The 25,415-nt window shown below is 39.9% G+C and overlaps 2 protein-coding genes across 2 annotated transcripts in view; one reads left to right on the forward strand and one right to left on the reverse strand.

The window, feature by feature from the left end:
* Positions 1-6,509: 6,509 nt before the first annotated feature.
* Positions 6,510-8,096, reverse strand: CHRM5 (cholinergic receptor muscarinic 5). The gene has a single exon (XM_069015986.1). It carries the CDS (start codon positions 8,094-8,096, stop codon positions 6,510-6,512), a length of 1,587 nt encoding a protein of 528 aa, XP_068872087.1.
* A 5,491-nt stretch (positions 8,097-13,587) lies between these two features.
* AVEN (apoptosis and caspase activation inhibitor) overlaps positions 13,588-25,415 on the forward strand; it is a 91,169-nt gene continuing 79,341 nt past the window's right edge. Inside the window, exon 1 of the mRNA XM_069017681.1 lies at positions 13,588-13,885. Coding sequence (XP_068873782.1) covers positions 13,643-13,885 — 243 coding nt within the window. The 5' untranslated portion in view covers positions 13,588-13,642. The remainder of the gene's footprint in view (positions 13,886-25,415) is intronic.

Genomic DNA, 25,415 nt, shown 5'->3' on the forward strand with positions numbered 1-25,415 from the left:
TCTCCCATGGCTTCTTTCCCCCTCCATTTACTCTTCTTTTCTCTCTACTTTTTAATGATCCCATAAAGAATGAAGTATTCAGCATAGGCTTTTCTTGTCTTCCTTCATTTTAGAGCACTCAGCACTAATGGGATTGTCAGGTGTCCCATTTAAAGCCACTAATCCAAAGCTTACAACCCCTCTGAATTTTTCCCCCAAGAAACTCAGTGAATACATTTTTTAAAAAATCAAATTGATATTGCAATCATTTATTTATTCCTCCATTTTCCCCCTGAAGATTACTCCACTCTATTTACCATTATTTGACTGTTACTTCTCCCTGTTCCATGCTGTGCTTCAGTTTTTTCTTTTTTTAATACCACTGTGAGAAAAGAGGAGAATGTTGCCTTTATTTCACATTTACTAGTTTTAGTTGTTTTAGTACTCAACCTTGACATCATTTAAACAGTGCCTTTTTTCTAATTATAAAATAAAATTAAAAAAATAAAATTCAATTATAAATTATTCTGTTAGAAAAAAAAATAAAAGGATTTCAATTTTTATAACTTTGAAGACCTTGTTTTCTTTTACCACTGTCTGAGTTGCTTCACACATTTCTATATCATTGGAAAAGCTGAATGACAACTGAAGAGTTTTTATTGTTGCATTATACAAAATGTCAGGATAATGATTAGATTATCATGTATGTTTTCTTAGATATTTCAGTTAAAGAAACTCAGCCAATGGATACTGTCAAATTCCTGCTTTTTAATTTAAAATATTTATAATTTTAATGAAAATTATTTCAGAAAATAAATTCTATTGTGTTTTGAGAGGACCAAAACCGTCATGATTGTTTAAGATGAGAAACTATTTTGGAAGCAGAAAAGCCAGGGAAGCAATTTTTATTTTTCATTATGCACTGCAGCATTTTCAGAAAGAGATACAGCTATGTGACATGGGTGAGGCCAACATAGCACACATGCCAATTTTACAGCATCTGATTTTTTTTCTGCCTGAATTTGTGTTCAAAGACAGAAGTGTCATAGGGGAAGAAATGGTTAAGTACCTGAATTGAGTTTATATCACTGAGCCAATTTAATGTGGGTTCTGCATAATTCTATCAGGATGCCTCCAAAGTTGTAATGAGAATACAAGAAAATCCCTGCCAGTTTCACACAGCTCTATGAGAATTCTTGGTCATATAGCCAGATTCTCACACACCTTCCAAAAATGTGAGTTTAATAACCTTGACATGGAAGTGAAGAAGGGAAAGTCCACAGGCTGCAACTGCTGATCAAAGGCAGGTAACCTGCCCTGCAGCACACCTTTGACCTTTTTTAGAGGGTTTTGGAGGAAAGGACTCTGTAAATAACCTGTATGAATAACTTGGGCACCAGCAGTCCAAATCCAGCTGCCCAGTGTTGGAGGGACTCTAGTACTAACTGGAGCCCTACAAACCTATGCACTGAATTCCAGAATAAAAATTGGATTAAAATGTAATAAAAACTTGTAACAAGAAGCCTACTAGCAAAAAACCTGAGACATTTAATCAAACTCAGGGTCTGAGCTACATTCCACACTTCTAAACAAAGTATGGATGGAAATGAGTATTGGGACTGGATTTGGTACTAAGTACTGAATGAAAATAAGTAAGAATTTTCTAAAACATCCACTAGCACGGAACCTTTACAAGTAAGCTAAATTTTACTTCATAATTCCTTGGCAAAAGACTATCTTAACTGAACAGATTTTTTTCTTCCACTGATGAACCCTGATCACCAGATATCCAGAAAAATGTTGAAGGCATCTGGCCTTCAACACTAAATCAGTGAAATCACAGACTGAAACATAGGGGGTTTCTATTCTACCCACTCCTATTTTCTTTTGCCAATCACATTTCTCCTGTGCTCTCTCTCTTAGCCTTTCCTGATTTTACTGCCTCCTGCAGTATAGGAAAGAAGAAGGGTCTTCCCATGAGTAGCTGTGAAACAAATTTATTTGGTCAAATAAATATCCTTTCAAAATGAGTAAGTACAACAAGGTCTAGAGCAAGAGGTTCCAGCTCTAAGCACCTGTGAATGGGAGGGATGTTCCACCTCAACCACGCAATCTCCTAACACCACCAGTAAAATAGTTTTCTTTACCTCTGCTACTTTGCATTTCTCCTTATACTGTTTTCTCAACTGCAGGAAACTTGAGCACACTCTCACATACAATGCCACATTAATCAACTCGGAATTTATTTATTATTTATCTTTAAAAATAATTCAATTTTGATATGAGAAAGTGCTTGCTTTTGTTTCTGATTTCCCAGACTCCCAGGTAATCTTATTTTTCATGTACTAACCATAGATTTAAAAGTATGATTAAGTGGTTTTAGGGGCTAGCTGACTAATGTTGTTAGTTTATTGATGCAATACTGTGCATCAAAAAATTAACAATGTTAGGTGCATGGCCTCATTTTTTCCTACTAGAACTAACAAACAGTCCTTTAGTCACTCTCATGTCTTTTGCATTTCAGAAGGCATCAGGCCACAGGCTGAGTGGGGGGCTACAAAGCTGAATCCAGTCATGTTCCACAGCTGGAATCCTCCATTGTACCCTCTCTCCACTCTTCCTCCTATAGCTACCCCCTGCATTGCACACTAAATGAGGCCTTATGGACAGCACACACTAAAAAACAACTATCTGACCTCCACTATATCTAGGTTGCTGCTCCATGTAAGGATTAAAAGATACTTCAGCTTCTATTTTGGCATTGTAATCCAGGAATTCAGTAAAACCACCCAAATTTAAGAGGTCTATGAAACAGAAGCCATCAGCAAGCAGGGTCTGGAGAAATACCTGTTGAGAAGAAAACTTCTGAAGGATTTGAAATGTTTGGTTTATTTGAAGAGGACTGACTTTGGTATATCAGCAGATACATGAAGAAATTAGTGACATTTATTGACTAATGGCAAAAATACTGAGTAAAAGGCAGCACTTTTACTGAGTGTAACAAAGACTGAAGTTCCTTAACCCTGAAAAAATACATTTACCAAAATGGAAAAACAATTGTAACACCATCCCTTTCTTAAACCACTAATAGGCATAGATTATCTTCTTTTTTACAACATGATGTTATCAATTTTTAATTGTTTGAACTACTTATAGATATAGGGTCACTATTAATAAAATCATAAACAAGAAGCTTATTTAAATGGTTAAAGTTTAGGGTTTTCTGACTCTCAATTGTCAAATATATGTGGCAGAACATTTCTGACAGGGTTCAAAAGGCAGCAGTAGAGATTTGGGGCGACCACATAAGAAACAGAATGGCCTCTTACTGACTTGCTAGGGGTAAACCCAAGTACTCAAGTGAAAAGACACAGTATCCTTTTTTAGAGTTAAGGTTAACCTGTGTCTCAAAACAGAGAAGCCACTGACTACCCAGCAGCTGCAGGAGCATTACAGGAGCTGTCCTTTGCAAAGCTCTTCACTCTGAGTAGTCACAGAAAGCGCACAACTGTATCCAGGTGTTCTACATCTGCTTAAAAATTCTGGGAACTCTTCCAAGTATTTATCTACAAACATAAATTATATTTGCAAAAAATTAATGTTAGTTGATCAATTATGGGAAACTGGAATATGTAGGGAGGCTGGCATATGAGAAAAGGGAGAGACAAAAATCATACCCCCAGTTTATGGGAAAATTCAATACTTGAAAATATAAAAGGTGCTGGGTCTCTGGAAAGCTTAGTTAGGGATGTGTATTTATGCATCTATATTGATAATACATACATATATATATATATGTATGTGTACAAAATGATGTATAACTGAAATGTAATTTTACAAAAAACATTTCATTAGTCCATTATGATAATTAATTACAGATCAGTAAAAATTTCATTAAAAGGACAGAAATACAGGTAACAAGATTTTCCTACACTGCAAAAGTCCCACACCACCTTTTAAAGGTACAAAATATAATCAAGTACTAACTGATACTCTGATGAGGACCACATTTGTCTTTTTGTGGTTTTGATTATTTTTAAGAATAAACAACCTACATAACAATAAAGCAACACACACCTCTTTATATAATTCTTGGTATTTACAATGTACTTATCTGTGGCCATGTAATCTCTCACATGGTAGGTGCTAGCAGCATAATTTGAGCACATATTTCACTATTACGTTGAACCAACATTATTGCATCCATCACTGTGTATTCTAGTACATTTACTGAGCAGAGAGTCCATAAACATTTACAGAACATTCTTGATCAACAGACACCAAAACCAAGAAAAAATACCCCATTTAATTTCAATAGGAGCCAATGCTTCACTTCAGCAATAACAGCATAGCTAGCAGGAACTGTTACTACCTCATAAATTTTGCCTTTAAGTACAGCTTGTGCCCCCAGAGAGACATATTCATTTACTAAAAATCAAACATAGTTTATTGAATGTCTGATCTAATGTAATATAAAATAAACTCACTCTAATAACCAATTTGTACATCGTTACTGTATGCAGGAAAAGCTCTGGATAGTGACAGGGCAAAACTGATGAAAGAGTTTTTGTAAAGACCTCTGCTTTCCTTTCATAAGTAATCATATGCTAATGCACAAAAAAAATAATAGGCACAGTATGGTGCATTACAAAATCAGTCATGTGAAGTTAGAGAACATATTTTTACATTAGTACACTGCTAACCTTTCACTGACAAAATTTTCCCCTGTGGACACTGGGGCTAAAAAATGTTAATTAGTTGTACTGTGATTGTTGACATGGAGGATTTATCTATCTGTAGGGAAACATTCTGATGGCATGATAATTTAATAAATTATACAATTTCACTGAGAGCAATGGCACATTCATGATGACTTATTCAATCCCTGAAATGTGCAACTGGGTAATGTCACCACTGCAATGTCCCACTAAAGTGTATAGTAGATATAATATGAAGATTGTCCCAAAATAATATTTCAGAGTATCTCACTCAGAATTTTGATAGAAAGGCTAGAACTGAATTTGAACTTTGTGTACATGAAGGTCTTTCTCCTTTCTTCATAACAATTTGATTTCTTTAGGACTTCCACGCCTCATGACTCCCGTTGCCATTAACTTTTTCTCATGACCTTTTCTGAGGCTTCTTGTTTGTTCCCAGCACAAGGAGCCAGGTCACCAGGTCCATTCCAAAGGCCTTCTGCTGAAGGCAGCCCCTTGCTTACCCACCCACTCAGTCAGTGCTGCAGGACTCCTGCCAACCTAACACAGACACCAGGCAGGCACAAGCAGTTCAGCTCTGGCACCAAAAGCCCCCTCAAATCTCAGCTAGTGGTCAGTCTCAGCTTGTAACTAGGCCACTACAACCCAGTCCCAGAAGACACAGCCACCAGAGGGGTTGACTCCAGCCACATCTGTAGCAGATGTGGTTTTGCTGGACCAAAAGAGAGTGCCTGAAGTCATGTTTCCAAGCACCTGATGTTGACTAGTATTTGTAAAGCTATTTAAAGACAAAGAATACAAAATGTTCTTAATAGCTTTATAGAAACACAAAAAAGTTGCTTAAAAATCTTTCCTCTTTAAAGGATGCCAGTTCTCTCACTGTTTATATATAGGTAAATGTAATGGAAACTTTTGGAGCAAGGTGTAGCACAACAAAAGAGATCTCAAAAAATACTTTCCTTATGTTGTAGATAGACTGCCCATTATGCTTTACAGTCAGTTCTGATTTGTACAATTGTCACTGCTGAATAAAATTTTTAAATTTCCTTCAGAGGTACTGGGAACTGGAGAAATTCAGACCCATCTTCTATCCATCACCATTTTTACAAATGACAGTGACTTGCATGATGGAACTGAGATGGGGACTTGCTTCTTCATGTACAAAATACATTATCTATTTCTTCCACTACGAGCCCTTCCTATGTCTCCACAAGAGTCATCCTTAAAGTCGAAATCTTCTCAGTATTATAATCTGCCATAATGTGTGTGTTCATTTGGAGTATTATGAATCTCCCTAACCTTTTAGTATTGGGGATGACAGCATTTACCCTTTGGATTGTCCTTGTTTCATCTCAACAGCCGATGGTAAAGTCTCAAAACAGAAGTAGCACAGGCTGCGTTGCTTGGTACATTGAAAACTAAATAAACAATATACTAGCAAAGAACTATAGGAAGAAACAGTTCTGCTCTACAGGGAGACAGACTGCTTGACCTAACCTGATGACTGGATGACCATCCCAGTCTAATTTCTAGTAGTTTATAATTGACTCTACCTATTCTCAGGCTGAAAGAAAGGACGTAAGACACCAAACACAGTAACTGTAATGCAATTCTACTGCATAGTCAAAAACAACCTGTGTTGCTCATAGCAGCCACTGACTTTTTTATCCCAAGCACACTACTTTCATGCAAAATTTAACTTTTCAGCATCTTTTTTTAACCACTAGACACAACAGCAACAGCTTTGAAAAGACAGAATTTGCTAGGTTACATCAATATCTATATTTCCCCTTATTCCTTATACAAGAACAATTATGGCAGTCTTGTATTGCCCTGCCAGTATAGTTTCTCTTCCACTTTTTTCTTTTTCCACTGGCAGAACAGCAGCATCTTAAAAGTCTTCCTGAAAGTTTTATTACAGAGGGCGTAACAAATGGGGTTAACAGTGCTGTTCACATAGCATAGCCAATATCCAAGGTGCCATAGTGTCACGGGAATGCAGTCAGAGCAAAATGTGGAGATCAAAACCATGATATTATAGGGAGTCCATGTGATGATAAAAGCCAAAAGAATGGCACTTAAAGTCTGTGCCGCTTTGCGCTCCTTTATAAGAACCATCCGTTTCCTTTTAGTGATTTGGTTATTTATATTTGGATCCATGCTTTTGATGGAAGGGTCCTTTGACAGAGCAGCAGAGCAAGGACTTATTTTTACTTTTCGGCAACCATTGTTGGCTTCCTGGGTGCCATCAGCCTTAACCACCAAACGGAATTTGTAGGCCACACATTTTTTATTTTTCTGTACATGTTCTTTGGCAGGTGACAAAAAGTATTTCTGGTTCTCAAAATCATTTTCTTCAGGTTGGTCTTTGACAACAACATCTGTAGTCTCATTATACTCTTCTGCCTTACTTTTAGATGGGCTTTTGTAAGTTACTTGGAAAACCGAGTCAGTGGCAAGTTTATCCTCATCTTCTGACGATGCGTAGCTGCTGCAGGTGGTTAACTGGTCAGCCTTAGCCCAGTCCATACAAGTACTCGCTGCCTGAGAGGCCTTCACTGTAGCTGATGTACTTCGACTAGATGAAGACCAAGAAGCCTGACACCTCTCTCTTTTGACTAAGTTTTGTTGCTTGCAACTGAAGCAAGACTTCAGGAGAGTTTTCTGAGGCTTTATTGTCTCAAACTCTGCCACAGACTCTGAGCCCTGCAGTTCAGCGAGGTCCTTGGTGCGTTTTTCTGTCTCTTTATAAATGCGGCAGTACAGAATGGTCATCACAGATACTGGAATGTAAAAAGCAGCAATTGCAGTACCAAAGGTGATAATGGGTTCATATAGAAACTGTATCTGGCACTCTTCAGGCGGTACTGTTCGTTCACCCACAAAATACTGCCAGCACAAGATTACGGGTGCCCACAACATGAAGGAAATTAGCCAAGCCATACCAATCATGATGCCAGCTCTTTTGGGTGTGCGTTTGGCCCTGTAAGTTAAAGGCCTTGTGATGGAAAAATATCTGTCAAAACTGATGACTAGGAGATTCATTACTGAGGCATTGCTAGCTACGTAGTCCAGTGCTAGCCACAGGTCACAGGCAAGGCTTCCAAGAGTCCAATGGCCTATGAGTATATAGGATGTATAAAGGTTCATAGAAAATATCCCAATGATGAGATCTGCACAGGCAAGGCTGAGCAAGTAATAATTGTTGACAGTTTTGAGCTGACTGTTGACCTTGAAGGATATCATTACAAGAATATTTCCCACTATGGTTATTAAGCTTACAATTGCAGTTACAGTGGCAATAGTAATGACTTCCCAGAGGCTATGCCCTTCTAACTGCTTATGGTTAATGGATGAACTGTTTACAACAGTAGAATTGCTCAATAAATTGACTTCCATTCTTGTCCTCGGCGTATTGTCATCGGGACCTTAGCACTGTTGCATACTGCTTTCTGTGCTCAGAAGCATCCTTTTGGAGATAGCTACAAGGAAAAAAATCAGAAAATTTAAGTAGCTCATTAAATAGCACAGACTTCCATTAGTTACCATGAAAACACCTGTAAAACAACCTATCACATTATTTGTGTTCTCTTTTTGCATTTTGATTGCTATTTCTATCATTGTGAACATAACTAAAACATACAAATGTACATCCTAGGACATTTCAAAATCTAACTATTATTTCACAAGACAATCAACCACAGCAGCTCTTACATTTTGAATACCTTAGGAACACTCGACATATGCTCAAAGACAGACATTTAAAGTTTTGTAGTGCAATAAGACAGTGAGTCACTGTGTTGTTTCCTACAGTAGTATTTAAAAGGCATGTCAAGGTTTCAGCAATTATCTTCGAAAAATTTGTAAAAGTCACCAACAACAGAAAGAGAGTAAGAGAAAACTGGGGATGCATCAGGAGTCAGGAACCACACTGGCAGGGTGACAGCAAGAAACAATTAGGTGTTAGAAGTGTTTGAGGCAATTGAGGGGGAATCTTTGAGCAAATGAAGCAGGTAAGGCCAAGAAGATGTTCGTGGAAAAATAAGTTAGGCAGGAAAGACTCTTCTCTCTTCAGAGATCTTAGGAACAGAGGAGACTGATGGGGTCAGGTGTGGAAGTACAGTCTGGGTAGTTTGGATGAATGGATGGTAGGATTGAGGATACAGAGGAGTAAACTGAAGAAAAAGAAGCAGAAGATGACCACAGTGGTAAAAAATGCAAATTTAATAACCAATTTTAAATACCAATTTAATACTTGCATAAACAGCAAAAGGTGAAAACAGGACCACTCTATTAATGCATACATGCTGCTGACATCCATTGCTTTCTACGTTCCTCACTGCTGTTTCTTGTGCCAGCAAATTGTACCTGTATTAGGCAAACTTTCTTTCAAAGACACCTGCTGGGTTTTGAGTAATTCCATCACATCAGGTGACCCTAATCAGTTATTCGATGCTTAGTCTTGCAAAACTGTGTAATTTTGAAATAGCCAAATAGTACTCAGTTTTTAAAGTCAGAAATGAAAGAAATTATTAACAGATTTTTCTATTGGGCATATAGCCAGTGTAAAACTGGTATGATCTCTTTTTTCAAAGCAGACACAGGTTCAGCTAAAATTATCACATGAATCACCTATTAAAGTCCATTTCTAAGTCTTTAAGATTCTCTCTGCATCAGATCTCTATTATATGGTCCTCTCTATCCATCCACACCACTTCTCCGTTTTCATCTTTCATCCTAACTCTCAGAACATTGTTTTCTTTGGTCTTGGCAAGTGTCTTTCATTAACTGCAAGCTTTTACAGCCTATCTCTTTCCCACATCTGTCTTTTGTACCAAGTACTTGTGTCCTGTCTCTCACCAGCTGAATACAATTTTTTATAGCCACTAGTTGAACTTTCAGAAAAGTATGTAACTTCCTTTCATTGTCCTCTTTGTCCAGGGAGGTCACCAGCACTGGAGGTGTTTAAGAGGTGTCTGGTTTAGGGGTTACAGTGGTAGCTCTGCGTTGATGGTTGGACTTGATGATTTTACAGGTTCCAACCTTGATGATTCTACAATTCTATGATTCTTATTTGTTTTTATTGTTTCCTTCACTTTTTTCCCAGGTCTCTTAAATATCCACAGAAGTGTATCATGTTTCTACTTCAAACCCTGATTAATGGTGATCTCTTGGTGTGATGAAACTCATTAATGGTAAGTTTCCTGATGTACTGAGACTTCTGCCTATCATACTTCTCAAAATGGTTCTCTTCCATCTGTGTGTGTCTGTCATCTCCCATTTTATATTTAAATATTTGTGCATCTGTATTCTGCTTATACACAGCAGATACTGAGCCTAATTCAACAGGATTCTAGTTCATGTATAGATCTTGCAGACTAGCAACAATCATAGTACACGCATGCTGACTATCTGTACACTTGGCTCTCTCTCCAGCCTCCAGAGCCAGACTAGCAGTGAGGAACAGCTGACGTGCCATAGCAGTTCTAGTTAGTCCTATGCAAAGGATGACATTTAATCCTGGTTCTGCATTCTGCACAGACCTCCCCCAAGTCATAGCTGTCTTGATGGCTGGTGCACTGGCTTCACAAATCTTTACAAAAACTTGAAGGGTAGGAATTCATTTCATGTGAAACAAAGGTGTGTGGAGCAGCTGCATGGCTGTGGCAGGTAGCTGAGCTGTGAGAGAGGAATCTGTGGTTCTGCTACCTCATGTGGCTTATGCTGTTTTTTTTCCATGGACAGTCAGCAAAGCTGTTCTGCACATTAAAAGCTCCATGTGGCTAAATTTTCAAGCACAGGGTGTGGTGGCAGGTTTAGTGTGGCAGTGTCAGGAGACAGTTAGGGCTGTTTGCTCTGCAAGGGAAGGTGAGAACAGTGCTGAGGCAGGCGGGAGCTGAGACCTGACCAAGAAGCAGCAGGATGTGGAGAAGCACGTTTGGTTCATGAGAAGGCCAGAGACAGTGATAGTCCAGTGATGGCACAGCAAGTCTGTAGTGATGAGGCAGGTCCGAGACCAAGCCAGGAAGCCCAGCCAGCACATCTGAGTCAGGATCTGAGTCAGGATTGAGGAGATAGAAGGCCAGGTGTAGATGTAGCTGCTGCCTGGCTGCGATGTAGCACAGGCAAGGGCCAGCGGCACAATCTCAGCTTAAAAGCAGTTCCCAAGGAAAAGATGAGGGAGGCCCTCATTTCTAGCTTTCTTCAACAGGTCTTACCAGCAGAGCAGCTAACCTTGGACTTTTTCAAGATATCAGCTAAGGCTACAGATGGTCCTAAAGAGGCACCAGCTATGAATATCAGGCACATGAATGAATCTTTACTAACCACCTTTGCCTAACACCTGGGTTTGAGCAGCCTTGTAGAACAATTATAGATTGTTTCAACTTTCTGCCCTTTTTTTGCCAGAAGATGGCACTCATCTCAGAAGAGGGAAGACTGGAAATTGTATAGATGCTGTGGCCCGTAATGCTTTGTCTTTGCCATAGACAGCAAGTGTGTCCCCCTCTTAGGTCACTGATACCCATTAACATTAGGAATTGGGAAGAAAGACTGCTCAAACTATGCCATGTGGATTGCAGACTTCAGAGCAACAGGAGAAGCAGAAATTGTTGTTGTGACACAGTTGTTCTTGGTTTAAACTGACATGGGTTGGAGAAATACTAATAATATGTTATGGAAACTACATAATTCCTTAATAAATTTCTTAATAATTTCTTAATAAAAAGCACTGGTTTTATCATCATGCAAAGCTTTCCCTCCCTAATGGGCTATTTTACTGTGATGTCTATAAAGCTGACAATAGCTGACCTACTAGTATGCAAAGATCTCTTCTTGGCATGTTGACCATTCTCATCATCTCTTCATACTCTAACATCTTTTGTTTCATAGGTCTGTGTTAACAGTTTGTGGTGTTACCTTTTGTCATCTGTTTGTGTATCACTCAAGGCAACAGAGCATGTGAGTGGGACTTCTGCGTGCTATGGTAACATAATTTATGTTAATTGTCTATCATAAGAGACGATAATAATAGGGAGATAAAATCGAATTATAAAATCAAAATGCATATGTACAGTATCATGACTTTGCTATGTCTCATAATTATTAATGCACAATGTTCACACTTGTGAGTTGTAACGGTATTTTTTATGTGTTGCCAAGTAGTAATGATATTTTTTTCAATCTATCCCTAAGTATTAATTATGTGAGTTGTTAAATTTGTACATAAAGTCAGCTTACAGTTATCTGCAGGCAGATTGCTTGTGTCACAGATTAATTGCACCACAGATGCAGGCACAGCTTGGGTTCACCAGGTTTTATTAGCTCTACCTCATTCTGGGTCTGTCAGACCTGTGGCGGCTGCATGAGAATTGCTTGGATATCTTTGCAACATGCTTGCCAATGGTGGTCCCTGTCACTTTATTTATTTGGTTGTGTGCTAACTAATTTACTGGTTTGCTGCACACTCTGCCCCGGAACTCAGCAGCCCACAACACAGGTAGTTGTGCAGCTACAGTACAGCCCATGATTTCACAAAATGGGAGTTTTGGTCACATTTTGCTGGAAGCACTACTGGGTTTAAAAATCCCTCAAAACCAGATCGATGTTTTAATATGTTGTCAAATGACAGCCTGTGTGCTCAAGAGGGATAGGGCTAGCTAGTGTTAGGAAACTGGTGACCTTTCTCAAGAACAGCATGAGTGGCTGCTTAGTTTAAAAAGAGCAGGACAAACCAGCCCAGCACTATTGGCACAAAGCTGTTACTGTGTCTCTGCTCTGTGTCCTGAGAGAAGGACACTTCTCAAGAGGCTGTGGAGTCAACTCACAAGGTTCATGTAGTGCAGGCATCTGTGTAACACCCTGCCAGCCTGGGATCAGTTGCTTTTTCCCTCATTTGCTACAGAAAGCAAAGGTCCTGAACTTGGGTCACAACAATCCCATGCAGCTCTACAGGTAGAGGCAAGAGTGGCTGGAAAGCTGCCGAGTAAAAAAAGGTGCTGGAGGTGCTGGTTGACAGCATCTGGACATAAGCCAGTGTATGCCCAGGAGTCCAAAAAGGCCAACAGCATCCTGGCCTGTATCAGCAATAGTGTGGCAGTGATCATCCCCTGCCTTGTACTCGGCACTGGTGAGGCCACACCTCAAATCCTGTGTGCAGTTCTGGGGCCCTCGCTGCAAGGACATTGAGCTGCTGGAGCAGGTCCAGAGAAGGGCAACAGAGCTGGGGAAGGGTCTGCAGCACAAGTCCTGTGAGGAGCAGCTGAGGGAGATGCATTTGGTTAGTCTGGAGAAAAGGAGGCTCAGGGGACACCTTATCACTCTCTACAACAGCCTGAAAGGAAGCTGTAGCGAGGTGGGGATTACCCTCTTCTCCCCGGTAGCAAGTGACAAGAGTAAATGGCCTCAAGCTGCACCAGAGGAAGTTTACATTGGGTATTAGTAAATTTCTTCACCAGGTGGGTGGTCAGGCATTGGAACAGGCTGCCCAGGGAAGCGATGGAATCACCTTCCCCGGAGGTATTTGAAAGATGTGTAGATGTGGGGCTTATGAATATGGTTTAGTGGTGGAAGTGGCAGTGCTGGGTTAACAGCTGGACTCAGTGATAGCCAAGGTCTTTTCCAAACCAAACAATTCCACAATTCATCTGGCTTTAGCTAAGAGTTCTATTTTCTAAACACCAAATACACGGCGTTTCTGTGTTTATTCGTACAGGTGCATAGCGACGTTCCCCTCCTCGCTCGCTGGTACCTGCAGGAGGCCGGGCCGGGCCCGGCTCGGGGCTGCCCGCGGGCCCCGCCGCCACTCGCGCCCGCGCGCCAGCCGCCGCCAGGGGGCGCTGCCGAGGCCGCGCCGCCGCCATTTCCCGCGGCCCCGGCGAGCGGCCCTTTCCGGCAGTGGGCGGGACCGGCGCGGCCCCGGCGGCCCGCGGGAGGGGAGCCCGGCCATGCAGGCGGAGCGGGGCGGCAGCCGGCCCCGCAGGGAAGGGGCCCGGCACGGCCGGCGGCGGCCCGGCGGCGTGCCCGACGCTGCGACGGAAGGGAGCGGCGGGGACGGCCACGGGCGCGGAGGAGGCGGGGGCCGGGGAAGAGGCGGCGCTTACGGGCACCGAGGAGGCGGGGGACGGGGCAGGCGAGACCCTCGAGGTCGCGGGGCAGCGCCGCCGCCCAGCGCCCAGCAGCACCGGCGGGTAAGCAGGAGGAGAGCCCGCCCCTCGCGGTAGCCGGGGGAGGTGGAGCTGAGCGTAGCGGGGCCCCAGGGCGGCCCTTGGGCTGGGGGCACAACCCTCCCCTCCCCTCCCCTGCCCTGCTCCTCCCCTTCCCGAGGTGGAGCCAAGCTGGCAGCTGTGCCCCAGCCTGCGGGGCCCGGGAGAGCTCCGCAGCTGCAGGCTCCCTGTGCCGCGTTCCTGTTCTGGGACAGTTCTGCCTATGCACTCTGCTGCAGCATACACAGGGCTTTTCTTGCCGAAGCACGTGTATAATTTTACGCTGAAAAGATAAAAGTCTTGTTTGAAAAGTGCATCTGAAAAAATTATGTTTGCAAATAGAGATGAAGAATTGTTGAGCATTTTTGGCACAGTTGTTTTAATGGTTGGACTCGGACGATCTTAGAGATCTTTTCCAGCCTTAAAGTTTCTATGATCAGAAGTTGAAATGAGCATGTGTCTTGTCCAGCCTGTGGTACTCGCAGTGAAGACATGGTAACAGAGCACATCTTACGTGAAGGATATCTGTGCTTCACTGGATGTGTATTTGTCATTAAGAGAAGTTGATAGTTGTGCTTCGACCCATTATAAAATGCTTTAGCAGGTTAAAAGTAGCACAGACATACCATTGTGTACATAGGCAATTTCCTATGGAGATACTAAAATGCATTCTCTAACTCACCACTGTATGAGATCAACACTGTGCCTTTAAAAAGAATTTCCATTTAAAAAAGAGGCTTTGACTACTTCATTCAGATTGTCTTGCTTCTGTTAGCATTGTTGCAACATCGAAATCGTGGTTCTCTCTGGATTGGCAAAGAGATTACCATGATGACCTAATACTGATTGGTGTTGGCAGCACTGGGAGTCCTAATGTGGATGGACCAGCTGCTTCCCCAATTCCAGCATCATGTTGATTCGATTCACTTTGACTTTTATGATGGCATGGCTTCATTTGAACCCAGCCAGAGTTTTATCTGTATTAGAACTCCCATGGTTGCTGGTGGATTTAAAAAATATAAAATATTAATTTTGTTACTGTGTTTAGATACATACCACTCATGTTTCAGGAGATAAAAGTTGCAGGTCGATTGGTACAGTTACCTAGAATGCTGGTCAGTGCTTTCCACTGATGTTTGTGGACAGGTTTGGATCCTGGATGTGAAACAACAGTGTTCCCTCATAAGCTGCAGAGGCATGCAGGGGAAATTCAGCACCTCTGTGTATTAGCTGAGGAAATTTCTATCCTGGACTGATTTTTTTCCAAAGTCATTCAACCCTGCAATTAAAAATTTTTCTTTTGGGAGACATTACAATATGTCTTGCCACTGATCACTGTGTTAATTGACTTGGATATGCTCTTCATCTTAGCCTAGCACAGTGACTTTATTTTTGTCCACTAATATGGGCTAGAACTTCTAAAGTAAAGCAATAGGTAAGCTTTTCCCAGAACTCTGCTAAAGATTGTTCAAATGTGTTGGTCTTCCTGCACTGGAGGGCTTTGATGTTAAGCACTGTATGGTCTCTTAGTGCACCTGCCACAAATTTCGTGTTTAGCAGCTTGGATGGGACTGACTTCCAGCAATCCAGCCACAGCATCAGCAGCTGTGCCAGCCTGCAGCAACTGAATTTTAGTGTTACCTCTGAGCCAATCTCATAATTCACCACTTCTGGAGCAGGGAGGGCCTCCTCCTTCTATCAGTGTGGCCAGCTCTTATCTGACAGGGAGTTGCCCCCTTTTAATCCTAACTCCTTAGTATTCTCTGTGTTCACCAAAGTGACTTGTATTACAAGAGTGCACCACCTCAGTGATAGGATGCTTGGCCCAGAGTAAGCATTTTGTGTGAGACAAGACCCTGCTGTCTTTCAACAACAGGGGGCAAATCTTCTGAAGTGGTGATGTGTGAGTTCCAAAGCTGGAAAGTCAGGTAATAAGGCAGGGAGTGTGATGGTTTTACCACATTCCCTTTCCTTACTGTGTGCTGAGATGCTGGAGTCTTTTCAGAAAAAATTTTTTTTTCTTTTTCTTTTTTTTACAGTAAAGTAGAAATTGGCATTAAATTGCATAATATTTTGGCAGCAATATTTCCTAGTCAGTTGCATTCACATAAAAGCACTCTTAACCTTAAAATGTTGTGTTTTGGATGTTTTAATCTAATGGTTCCTAAGCTTCTATTTGAAGCTACAGGAAGATATTATTTCTGACCTGTGCAAGTGGGAGAAGTAAGTGTTGTGGTGGCACATTCAGTTCTCAGTTCTTTGGGGCACAAGAAGACTGGACACTATGTGCCTTACGCTGCTGCAGGGATCCTGTAATTCTCTGGTTTTAGTCATGGGTGATCAGCTGTGTTACTTGCAAAGCCTGGGAAGACCCAGAAATTGCTAAGTCAGTTCTCCCCTCCCCAGATGTGTGCTAAGGGAGAAAGAGATTAGGTGCTGTGTTTATATTCAGGCCCTGCAAGGTAGGTCCAGCTGTGGATCAGAATCTTAGAGAGGAAAGCTTCATGATTTCTGTCAGCTCTTGAGAAGGTGGCTCTCTGAGTAACTTCCCAGCTCCACTCTTGAAACAAGGTGCTGCCTCTCTCAAACATGAAAATGATTTAGAAACGTAAGAAAATGTGTTCTTATTCCTTGTGAAGAGGGAAAAGGATCTTCCACTTCTTATGTCTTTTTGTAACTAGTGAGCATATTGATTTAAGTGGATGGATTACTGAAGATTTTGTGTCCTCCCTTCAGCAATGAATCTCTAATTAAGACCAGCTGGTTTACCAAATGGCAGATTTCTTTGTAGATCTGTCATATTGAATAATATTCCATTGTTTCAGTCTGCTTTAGCTCATCTATGCTATGTTAAATAAATAAAACACATTTGAAATTACTCATTTTTAGTAAAATGTGGCATTATCATGCTTAAAGTGAAAGGTCCAGTTGACATTGGTCCAATATTATCTCCCATTTTAGTCTACTCAGAATTCATATTTTATGTACTGTCAGAATTTTAAAATTGTTCTCTCTATGAGATACAGTATATTAAAATATAAACAACTTTCTGAAATTGTGGATATGGTGCTGGGTTTTATTTTGATGGTCCTTGACCACATTTTGGGGGGAGCGAGGGGGGGATGGTTTAAGGAGATTTTCTTTTGGCCTTTTTGTTTATTAAATTTGCAATTTACAAAGTATTCTTTTAACTTGATACACTGATACAATGATACACTGAGTGTGCATGTGATGCATGCTGCTGCTTCAGTGCAGTTGAAATTGGCAGGTCTGTTTCAATGTCCATTTCCTGGCTTTGGGCAGTGTTGCAGTAAACATTTTATTGTTGAAAAATGGAGGTTAACAGATGGATTTTAGTGCAGTCTTTCTCATGAGTGGTTAGTTTCAAGACGGCATCACATTTATTTAGTATTTATTATATCTTCATTCTCGTGGTCCATGCACATATAAAATTGATCTAAGAGAACATCTAATGCTGTCAGCATCAGATAAATTTTTCTTAATTAGTACGAGCTAACTCTTTACAATCTAAGCAACTGCAAAAAGCAGTTCACAGGCACAGGCACAACAAAAGTAACAAATACAGATGTATTTGATTTCCTTTAGAACCCTGTAACAGAACTTGTGCAGATAGAAGAATAGATCTTGGAGACAATAAATCTTTTGACATTTTATGTGAATGTTCTCAAAAGCAACTAGAGAAAACTTATTTAGATTAATGTACATCAGTTTATGAGCTGTACTTAATTACTAATGAGGTGTGAAGAGCTTCCCTTCTCAGGAGTTTCTCTACTGTGATGGTTCAGTGTCAAACTGGTATTTGTTAAATGGGATTCTGCAAGGCTTCATTCTGTATCTGCTCATGTTCAGTTTTCTATTAGTAATTCCAATGAAGGATTAAAATATACAGTGTTAAAATTTGCAGACAGTGCTAAACTGGCAGGAGAGTGGAGCACAGAACACAGTCTCAACAAATGGAAGAAACAGCCTGCATTTGGGTGTGATTCAAGGTCAAATATAATAAAACAACATCTATGTAGGAAAAACCTGTAGTGGTGTGTGACTGATTAAGGTGCAATTTTATAGAAGAGAACTGTCAGCTTAATGGATGAGAAGGTATCAATTAGTGATGCCATTACACTGAAGAACTAGTTCTATTTTTGCAAGACTGGGACTAGCTGGGGGAAAGTTCAGAGGAAGGGAATGAAGAAAGATATAAAGAAGATATGGCTAAGGAGGAAAGGCTGAAGAACCTGGTTCTTTCTCTTCTTATTTTATTTATATATATATATATTTTTTTTTTTTTTAATCTGGCAAAGAGGACAGTTTGGACAGGCCTGGTTAGCAGTGTTCCATAAAATAGAAAGGTTGCTGCAAAGAGATCCATTTTAGGCAGGACAAGAAGAAAAACATTATTAAGAAGGAAGAGGTTTAACTGGGGCCTTGAGAATAAAACTTGTGACTGAATGATTAGATAGCTTGTGTAATGCATTGTGTAGGAAGTACATGGAAATCAGGACAGAAAAATATGTATGATGAAGGTTACTGAGCCTACTCAGTTGAGCTGCTGTGTAACCACTTGTCACAGCCCTATTTATTTTTCTTTTATTTTTTCAAGGCTGTCTGTGCAATGGAAAAACATAAATGCTTTTTATACAACCAAAGTTAATTTGTTCTTTTTGGTTTCTAGACAATAGCAGAACCTATTTTTCACAGTTCTGGGAACTCCAGAGTTTCATAATAGTCCCTAATTGTTCAGTGTGGAATGGTTTAGTGATATTTATTGTTATTCCTGCAGCATATTTTACCAACTTTCCTGCTGGTATAACTTGAGAGATTTGTATTGAAAGCATCCCATTACACAGGTGAACATCATTGCTGCATAGCAACTTCACGTCTGTTTTTCTGTAACTTCCTTGGAAAGAGCTTGAGGGTTTTTTTATATTTTACCTGGCTGTGCATTTCTGTCCTCACCTACTTAAATGCTTTTGTTCCTGTTTTTTCCTCTCAAGTGTCTGGGGTAGTAATTTGGTAGCTTTTTGGTAACAGGTTGTTCCAAATATTTTCGAGCTTAAAGAAATAACTTTACTGGCTCTATGTGTGGCTAATTGTGTGAAACACAGCTTTCAATCATAATCTTATTTAGATTTAATTATCCAATAAAGCGGTGTGGATTTTATTCAGAGGAAATATAAAATGGTAATAATTTGAATATTGGAGAAGAACTTCCCTTCATATTTAACTGAAGATTTCCGAATTTGGGGAAGAAGTACACAGTTAAGAATGCGTGCATCCATGCATGCATCCATCCGGGGCGATGAACCAAGCTGTAAGGGACCAGTAGGTGGTGCAGGCGGCCCGGCCCTTGGCGTGCTGGGCCGGAACTACATGGTGAGGAGTAAGGATGTGTGCGCATCATGGGGTGGGAATGTTCTTCTCATCTCAGGGTGGTGGTTTCTGAACGTGCAGCGCAACGCGTGAAAGTCACACACACATGTGAGTTATTAGAACTTGCCCCTGGTTCTTCGAAACACAGCTCTGAAGAAAATTTATTTGTAGGGAGGGTACACTTTGTAATGCTGAGCTAAAAATCTACTGCTACTGGGATGAATGTTTGGTCCCAGAGAGCGCAATACAGGAGTTTGTTTGGGTACATTAAGTGAGGGACAGTAAGTGTTTCTGCTGAAAAAATCAATAAATTTGTAGAAGTGATGAATTTTTTTAAAAAATTATGCCATGCTGTTTTCCTCACAAAAGTAACTGGGTAGTTTCAGGAGCCCTGTTATGAGTTTCCAGCCGGTCTAATAGTGCTGCACAGTCTTTTGTAGCTGTCAGAAGGTTTCACTGTATTTTAAAAAAGCAAACAAATGCTGATGATTGATTCAGTGGTGATTTAGAGGATTATAAAAAATACAGAAGAATATTTCTTACAGGTTTTCACAATATTAGGATTTCAAGCCTGTGTGACTCAGTGTTCTATGGTAAGGCATAGAGGGGGGTCCATTTATTTCCCACTGTTCTTTTTCATGTATGCAATTCCTCTGTGTTATGTGTGTGTAGGGGGTCTAGGGAGGAGCGTTGGGTTTTTCTGTTTGTTTATTTGTTTTATTTTTGTAAATAAGACTTTAACTCTTCTGCAGGTAGACACTGTAATACACTGCTGTAAAACCATAAATCTGCTGGAGTGTGTAAGAACCTCGCCTTAAGGTCGTGTTTCTATTCCTGTTTCTCTTTTCCCAGAGGATAATTCTACATGAGGCTGTGCAGTCTCTCTCCTTAACCCTGAAATATCCAGGGTCTTTGTCTTGTAGGAACAGAGTGATGATGCTGGGCTACAGTTCTTCCTCGGCTCTTTCACTGACATGTTGTGAGGCCTTGAGTTTTTTCTGATTGCCTGAAAAACTATGGGGTTTTGGTGGCTTGGTTGTTTGGTTTGGTTTTGGTTTTTGGTTTGGTTGTTAATTTTTTTTTCTACTTTTTTTTTCTTCAGTGTCCTATATTAGACTGCATTATTCACATTATGCTGCTTTGCTGACTTCACTGGTGTATTATGTTCCTGTTAATTTGTAACAATAGGTGGCATGCCCATGGAAGCAACAGAAGTGCAAATGGTCCCATCCTCTGTATTTCTTTTTCTTCACTTCACCTAAATTGTTAGCAAGGATGTTAAAGGATTATTGTCTCAGAGTAAAATGTTTTTTGTAGAGACAAAATTAAAAAAAATAACTGTACTAATGAGAAAAAGTAGTTCCTTCAGTGTTTTTGGTGTGGCTTTTAGTTTGAATTACTGTCAAGGATGGGGTTTTGATGCAAATTTGCCTTGTGGGTTACACTTGGGTTTAATATTAGTGGACTCAATGTGGTTTCACTCCTGATGGAATCACAGTTGAAGCCGTCCACCCATTGTCCAGGCAGCTGAGCACTGTCTGTAGCTCACCATGGCAAGGTGGATATGAAGTTCTCCTGCAGTTACTGTTCTGTGTGTGCCTAAGTTGGCTCACCAGTGCAAACTGCAGCATGTAAGGATATGATGGGCACATAAAATTATGGGATTGTAGTGCATCCCAGCAGGTACAGCCCAGTCCTCCTGTACCTTTTCGGTAATTTGGATGTGTTTGCACTCTCAGAGGGTTCTAAATGACTTTTAAATCTTCTTCACAGCAGTGTTAACTTCAGGGTCAGAGCCTTTTTGTGTGGTAACTCTTATTTTTCAGAATTATACTCCAGACCAATGGCAAAATAAAATTAGATTTTAACATCTTGGGGTTTTAAGTGTGGTATTGCGGTGTTGAGGACCTTGGACAATGATTCTTCACTACTTTACCTCAAGCTGCATGTTGGATTTAGGGAAGCACATTCTTTAAGGCTATTTAGAAAAATATCTTTCTCCTTCCACCCTCTTCCAAAAAAAGGTAGGAGGTGAATGAGGAAGGGTTGTCTGAGATTTGAGTGGTGGTTTCTAAAATGTCTGCAGTAAGTTGCATTCAAATTTGATATAAAAGTAACATAGGGTGGTTTTTTTGAGTGAAGGTAAAGACATCCATGGTATTATACCACTCTGGTATAGTGAAAAAGTTTCATAATGATGATTCAAATATGAAACAACATTGCAACACTGAGCCTCTCAAGAGGCTAATAGTGACAGAATAGACATGGAGATGCAATTCACAGAAGTGGAGTTTTCCATGAGCACTTGATAAGTTTTTTTCTGTTTGTGTAGAATTGTTTGAGCCTTGTTTAATGTTAGGCTTTTTACAGATGTTACGTCTAGATATGAGTCATGTTCTTTTCTTCAGCTGTAAATAGGTTTGAACGCAATAAATTTTCAGGATTTAGACTTTTTTCTTCTGGTATTTCATATTGGTATTCTGCCACTGCAGTGATGCTTTTCAGAGAGGACTCTTTGGTTATACTCTTTATCTACATGTTACATATTGTAGAGGGTGATAGTTCATAGCAGGTCACAGTCACATGACTAATCTGTTTGAATTACCCATAACAGATTTTAAAAATCAAGGAGAGAGAAATATTTTTTGCTATTGAAGTTACTAAGACAGCTTCTAGAACCATACTTTGTGACTGTTGAAGCAGTAACAATTTTATGTAGAAACTTCAAGAACAAGTCTCTTTCTTGTGTACTTGATGAGATGTTTTTTTCCTTTAACTGGAGCATCATTCCTCTTAGGCAAAACATTGGTTTCAGAATAGGATGTCTCTCTCGGCTAATTCTGTCTTTAGCTAACTCAGAGTGCTGAGTTCCAGTATCCAACATTTATGAACCAGTCTTAGTATTTCATCCCTCTTTCAAAAATTCTCATCCCGTACGATAAAGACTAGAAGCTTTTTTTTTCATGCTACCTGTTCTCTCAGCTGCCCTTTCTGCTAATTAAGCTTCTCTTCAGCTTTGGTAGATCTCTCTAAAGGTCACCAATAGAGCAGACTAGTGAAGAGGATTATGCTTTGTAGGGATTTTTTTTTTCTTTTCATGAAAGAACCTTTGAGTCAAGGCTCTACCTTCCTTAGTCTAAAGGAAAAAAAAAAAAACAACAAAACTTTAGCTTTTTCCTTTTTCCCTCAAGTTGAAGAAACGGTTTATAATAGAAACTTGAACCTGTACTGGAAGAGCTCTGATACCTAGGTGAGCAATAGGGAAGTAAATTGTTTCTATTTCTGAGGCAACACTGAAAAATCATTGAAGGCTCACTACAAATTCATCAATAGGTCACTATGCCAATATGAAGACTGTGAACATACAAACATATGTGTCACTTCATCTCCATTAATACTTTTGTAGAAATAATTTTTAGCTTACTCTGATGTGTGTCACTGTAATGAGGGAATAAATTGAATGTTTAACAATACTAATTGATCTTATTAATACTGTTGACAAATCAGAAAGTGCAATACACAAAACATTAAATGTCAAGACTTTTGTTTTGTCTTTGCACTTTAGGTGTAGTCTGGAAAACATAGAGCGTAAAAACAAAAGGATTTGCAAATATCTATACTGACTTGTTTAAGCTGGCTGCCAAGAATTGCAATTAAGTGACTTTTACAAATGCTTGTTTTCTGTTGAATAATTGAAAGGGGAAAAAATCTTATTTAAATTATATGAAACCCTGAAGGAGGAAGTATAACGAAAAGTGGTTTAATTATTTTCAGTGAGACAGCAAAACAGACTGATGACCTTATCAGTATTTGTTTATTTTCTTGCCTTATTGTATTCTTTGTTAGCCCCAGAAAATACTGGTTATGATGCAGAAAAAAGCTCTCTTAGTAAGGTAATGTATTATTTTCAGCTCTCTCGAAATATATAGCAAAATCATCCTTGTGTCTGCCAGTTTACATTAGAAACAGCTTGTGGGTAATGTTACAGAGCCATTATCACTGATGCTCTGTGGTAAAATGGCAGGCAGGGGATACAGAGACTGTGTTGGATACAGAGAGTACACAATGAAAAAGTTTCAGTCTGCAATGACTACTGAGGCGAAAGATTTGGGAATGTGGAAAAAAGTTCAAGCTGTGATCTGTTTTCTTCCCAGTTTCAGATACAAAGTGCAGTGAAGCTTTTTTTCACTTCTTAGATAAGTGACCTTCCAATGAACTTGAAATAATTTTTTATCTGAATTTCCCTCAATTCCGTTTTTTCAGTCCCTTTGTACTTTATGTAAAAACATGATATTGTCATGAAGAGAGTAGGAATGGAAGAAAGACTGACATTAAGTGTTACATTCTTGTTCTTTTTTATCTCTGTGTGTGGTGATTGTGCATCTGCAGGGCACATAGACCAGCAGCTTCTTGAGTTCTCCTATCGGGAGTGTCCAGGTGCTGTACAAAGTATAATAGGCCCAGCTGAGAAAAGAGGCTAGATCTCCCACTCCACAGTGTGTAAAGACATGGTATTCTCATGGGAAGAGAGAGATGCAGCTAGGAATGCATTTGTGCAGAAAAGGGAATTGAATTTATTTCCACTTTCTGGATAAAATGCTGTAGTTCTTCAATAGCTGAAGAAACATGGATTGTATTTATTTACACATCTCTTTGAGCTGCTTTGTTTTGGCACTCTCCTCTCTTTTGCTGCAGTCCTCATCTAGTCTCAGTTCATTTTATGGCAAGCAGAACTATTTTTGCTGGAGAAAATTTTGTTTCTGTCCAAAAGGTACTGCTATCACCAATGTGTGGCCAAGTGCATGCCACACATTGGTGATAGAAAATTCCTCTTCTGACTTACCTGAGTCAAGACAGTGTGATCTCTACACCTTTTGACTGTGTTAAATTGATATTGTGATATATAGACAGAGTCCCCAAACACATTCATCATTAATTCTCAGACTGTAGTATAGGAGTTGGAGAGCATGCTCTAGGGTACTATTGCCTTTACCATCCTTGAGCTATACTACTGAAAGAGCTTGAAAATGGGGTGTGTGGCTGCCTTTTGTTTTGGGGGAGAATCATAGAGACACATTGTGCATAATACAGCTGTATTTTAAATTACAGTGCACGTGGATTCAACACAAGTCTATCACTTTCAAAGGCAAACCCCCCACGAATCAGACATTTGGCTGTAATTCGCTGCATTATGGGACAACGCCTTGCACAGTGCCTGAGAAAACTCCAGATGATTAATTATTTTTCAGCTGTGTTTGTTATAGGAACGGGACTACTGACTTGTGCAAGTTGATAGTGGAGGGTGTAAGTAGCTGCTTTTTTTTCACCACTTGGGTATTCTGTCAGGGAGATCCTGCCTTGACTGTGAGGCAGGGATTGCAATCTCTTAAATTCATATCTTTGATGAATTACTGTTTCATTCATTTGCCCTTTCCTTGCATCACTCTGTTGGCTGGTTTGCAGATACCTAAGAAAATGGATCAGCCTATACATTTCTCATGTAATTTAAAAGACAAGGAAGAAGAAAGGTTTTGTTGTCTGTCAGTTGGGGAGTTAGTACTCTCTGCATCTTTTCTGGTTTTCCATTGTATAAAGAAAGAAATTCAATGTAGTATTGGTCTCAGAAATGCTGTTTAAAGCCCTGTGAGTCAAGCATAGCATCTTTTTGATGTAGCATTGTTGTAATACATGAGTATTTTGTTTAGCATGACTAGATTTTTTATAATCAATGTAATTCAATATATCTATATCCTGCTTGGTTTTTTTCTCGATATGGGATTTTGCATTCTGTGTTACAGTTATGTGTTTTGTTTGCACATCAGACAAACTGCTTTTTATCCAATTCAATTTAAAAAACACATGTCTGGATCTGCTAGTTTGTTGATAGAGGGGTAATAGAGATGTGAGGTTTTTTGGTAGCATGTGAAATTATATTTATGAAATGGCAATATATTAGTATTGAAAGATGAAAAATGTAGCAGCTATGCTACTGACAATGTTGTGGCTATAGTGAAAAGGGTGAGGAAAACAAAATGCTGTAGGCTGGAATTTCTTATACAGGACCTTTATAGGGTTTCACATTGGTAGAGTGTCTCCTTTTGCAGCTTTTATTTTCATTATGTGAATA

This window comes from Aphelocoma coerulescens, chromosome 5 (genome assembly GCF_041296385.1).
Source record: "Aphelocoma coerulescens isolate FSJ_1873_10779 chromosome 5, UR_Acoe_1.0, whole genome shotgun sequence".
Lineage (NCBI taxonomy): Eukaryota > Metazoa > Chordata > Aves > Passeriformes > Corvidae > Aphelocoma > Aphelocoma coerulescens.